At 43.3% G+C, this 3716-nt stretch overlaps 1 protein-coding gene across 5 annotated transcripts in view; it reads right to left on the minus strand.

The window, feature by feature from the left end:
• Positions 1-1882: 1882 nt before the first annotated feature.
• Positions 1883-3716, minus strand: part of PCDH15 (protocadherin related 15) — a 538462-nt gene continuing 536628 nt past the window's right edge. For 4 of the 5 annotated variants that reach the window (XM_033515678.1, XM_033515674.1, XM_033515677.1 and 1 more), the window contains one exon: positions 1883-2722. In XM_033515678.1, the coding sequence (XP_033371569.1) occupies positions 2171-2722 (552 nt within the window). In that variant the 3' untranslated portion in view covers positions 1883-2170. The remainder of the gene's footprint in view (positions 2723-3716) is intronic. The other variant, XM_033515675.1, reaches the window with a different exon arrangement.

The following is a 3716-nucleotide window of genomic DNA, read 5'->3' on the forward strand; positions in this document are numbered from 1 at the left end:
TGTCCAGCCCTAGGATCCTTCCCAGAGCTACAGGTGCTGTAGTTGTTTTAGAAATAAAGAAACAACTTCTGTTTTCCCTCTGAAAATTGGGAGAAAATGTTCCTCTAAAAAGCACATGACCCTAATGAATATCAGGAACAGAATTGACAGACTTTGCAATAAAAGTGAGGCAGTGAAATAATAACAGTGTCTTAAACAGGATTAAAATATAACATTTTACTTGATATTTCAAAGAATAGATTTTTTTTTTCTTTCTTCCATCAGTCTTATCTGCATGTCCAGCCTCCAGTTTAACTCCAAACAGCTGTTTTAGTGCCAGTCCCAAGTGCAAATATTTCAGGAAAAAGGAATTAGGGAAAAGAAACATCTTTTTGTTTGTTTTTTCCCACATGTGAGAGGCTACAGTGCATTTCTCATGCCTGAAAACAAGCACCATTGCTCGAAATATTTGGTCAGAAACCTCAGCTTGAGAAGGAGGTATTGGACAGAGAAGTCACATCGACACCAGATGCAGTCAGCTCCCAAAGACAAATATTCCCAGGGATCTGCTGGGGGAGAACCTGGGCAAAGGGAAAACCAACCCAGCCACAGCAGTACAAAGTCCTTTTACTGCCAGAGCAGATCCATCTCCATGCCCAGACCTCGTGGTGAGGCCTCAGCTGTGGAACAGGAAGACAATGGTGATGCCAATCTCTCCCTTGCTAATTACAGACATTTATCTGTTGGCTCTTCCAATCTTTCCAGAGGAATCCAGGTTGTTCACACAATTGGTTTGATTTTACCCCAAAAAAAGTTTGCACAAAAGAACAGGACATTTTTCTCATGTGAATGTGATTCTGCTTTTTTCCTTTGCTCCTTCATACCGGAGAAAACCACTTTTCTTTGTCTTTTTTGGGTGTTGGTGACAACGAACAGTGAAAATTCTCAACTCCATGCCCAAGCTGTGGCAACACACTCAAAACTTTGAGGTAAAACCAGAAATTGTAACCAGGTGCCTGAATTTATGTCATGTAATTCACAGGTAATGAGTACTAAAAGTTTCTGAAACAACCCTGTGTGTATGTCCTGAGACCCTTTGACCTTCCCAGATCTGTGCACGTTCACCTCATAAAATACTCCCTTTTTCTCCTCTTCCCTGTGGGATCCATTTGTCTTTTCAGCACCTTTGTGTTCGAAGTTACCAAAGTGGAATGGTGATGGCACCACTTAACCCACCAGCCAGCTGGGCTTGGGAATGGATCCATCCTCTTCCCATTAATCCCTCTTTAGTGCCTCCCACTGTCACACGCTCATGGATCATCCTGCTTTATTCCAGAGGAACACAGCCATAGGATGACAATTAGTGATAGAGCATAAAAGCTGGAGCTAAAGACCATGGAAAGAAGCAAACACAACGGATGTGAGAAGAGATGAAAAGATGAAAAATTGACCAGAGAAGAAAACTGGAACGAGCTAATTTACAAAAGAAAATGAACAAACCACAGCCAGGTAGCTCTGAATAAGATTAATGGCTACACATTGCCTTCCTCTTTGCAATTTTTATCTTATTTCAGCTTCTCTTGCACTTTCCTAAGTGGCAGTGCTGTAAGCGCAGGAAGTTTGATTCCATAACTTTGCCAGCTGGGTGTTGTTTGCATAAATTGCCCTGACTTTGGAATTGGAACTCAAATTCCAGCAGCAGCCGAGGATTTGCTCCATTGACTTGGATGGGTTTATTTTTAATTTATTACTCTGAGGTCAGAAGGCAGAGCTCCGGATATAAATCTTGAACATAAATAGACAATTCCCAAATCTAGACAGTAGAGCCACAAGTACCATACAGAAAAACAAACCCAGGCAGGTATAGAACTGTCTGGAGGGTTAAACCAAAGGGAGCTGTGCATTTATTAGTAGTTTACTGTTTATTAAACAAGAACTCCAGATCCAAAAAGAACTCATTAATTGAAACCAAGTAGTGTTTAGTGAAATGGGAGCTTGTCAAAACTGGGGGGAGGGAATGGGTCGGTCCAAATGTGAGTGCAAATTTTGTCTGGGAATTTTAAAGCGTGCCGTTTGTCGTGGACAACGGATGTGCACCATACAAACTCCATACATCTGCCCCTGGGTGACAATAAAAAGCGCAGTTTATTATAAACCGAAGTAAAAATGAAAATAAAAAAATCAACTAAAATCACAGTTTTGTCATTGGTATGTGGAGGTTGTTCCAAGGGCCCATCCAGAGCTCCTCCTCATCGGACTGTGTGTGTTCACTGTGCGACTCCAAGGGCTCCTTGACTTCCTCGTGGTCAACAACTGATTCCTGCTCATCTGTGCTTTTCAGTTTGGCCGCCCCGGCCTTTGTCACTGCATTTTCGCCCCCTATAGTAGAGGAAAAGGACACACTGCATGGCCTGGAGTTCATTTTGTCACTCGGGGATGGTCCCTTGGACAACGTGTTCAGTGGGACGCTCTCCTCGTGTGTCACCGCCAGCTTGTCCAGTTTCTTGAACTGCTTCCCCAGCCTCACCGGGGACGCGACTTTTAAGTTATTGCCGAGGCAGACGCGGCGGGTGCGGACCACGGAGCCGTTCTGGGCGACGTAGATGTTGCTGCTGCCGTTGGGCTGGAAGCCAGGGTTGCTCAGCCGGTTCCTCTGGCTGGGGTCAGGAGCGCTCTCCTCGCCCGTGGAGCTGGTCTCGTACTCCGGGTCCACTACCAACTTGATCCTCTTCTTTTTGGCCCACTGTTGGACAACAAAAAGAAATGTCAGGGCAACCCAGCACTGTTTTGTCATTTCCCTGCCCTTTCTGTTCATTGATTAATAGCTCTCATCAATTCCTATTAATTTTGCATCTTTCCCCTTGGGATGTGTGCAGAAACTGGAGGGCCCTGAGGAGGAAGCTGCTGTGTGAGAGATACCTTCAAGAAAAGACTCCAAAGAGTAAATTCTAGGAAGGCCTTGGAAGCTTTTTTTCCCTTGCATTGTGAATTCCATACACTGGGCAGCTTTGCTTTGTGTGCATCACACATCCAGCAGAGAAAATCCCCGGACATACACCAGGGAAAATCTCAGGCACAGCGCTGGCAAAACTGTCTGGTTACAAAAGAGAACAGCTTCATGTAAGGCTTTGTGACTGTTCCAGACAGGTGGGATCAGTGGAAATGCTCAGGAAGATCCTGGAGAAAGCAGGCTTTAGGTTTATATAACTTACATATTTTTTCAAAAAATTAATGCAAACAATTTCCACACTGCTGTGACTTTGTAGCAGCAGTGATTCCTCTATGGTGAGCACACAACCCCCACTAGTTATTAGAATTTATAATTGATCTTTTAAAAATAAATGCCTCCTTGCAGCACACTGAAAAAAGCTATTACCCTTCTTGAATGAATAATGCAAACACTAAGATGCCATCACATTTAACAGCCACTGCAAAACACACACAGGAATGTGAGAAAAGCCAGTTTTTAGAGAGAGAAAATCATAGAAGGTACAAATAGGTGAATACTCTTCAGCTTTTGAGAAGTTACACTTGGTAAAAATTACTAAGATGACTATTTTATTGTTCCTGGCAAAGACAGATAATGTTCTTTACATGGATATATTCCAGTGGATCTATTCCTGTTTAGTTTAAGTGGGATTTACATTAAAACATTGTGTGCAGCTACGACGTTGCGCTGTGTAGGGGGACAAAGGGGCAGCTAAGTGACCATGGATCGAGTTCAAAGAGATGTTTGA

This window comes from Parus major, chromosome 6 (genome assembly GCF_001522545.3).
Source record: "Parus major isolate Abel chromosome 6, Parus_major1.1, whole genome shotgun sequence".
NCBI classification, from domain to species: Eukaryota; Metazoa; Chordata; class Aves; order Passeriformes; family Paridae; genus Parus; species Parus major.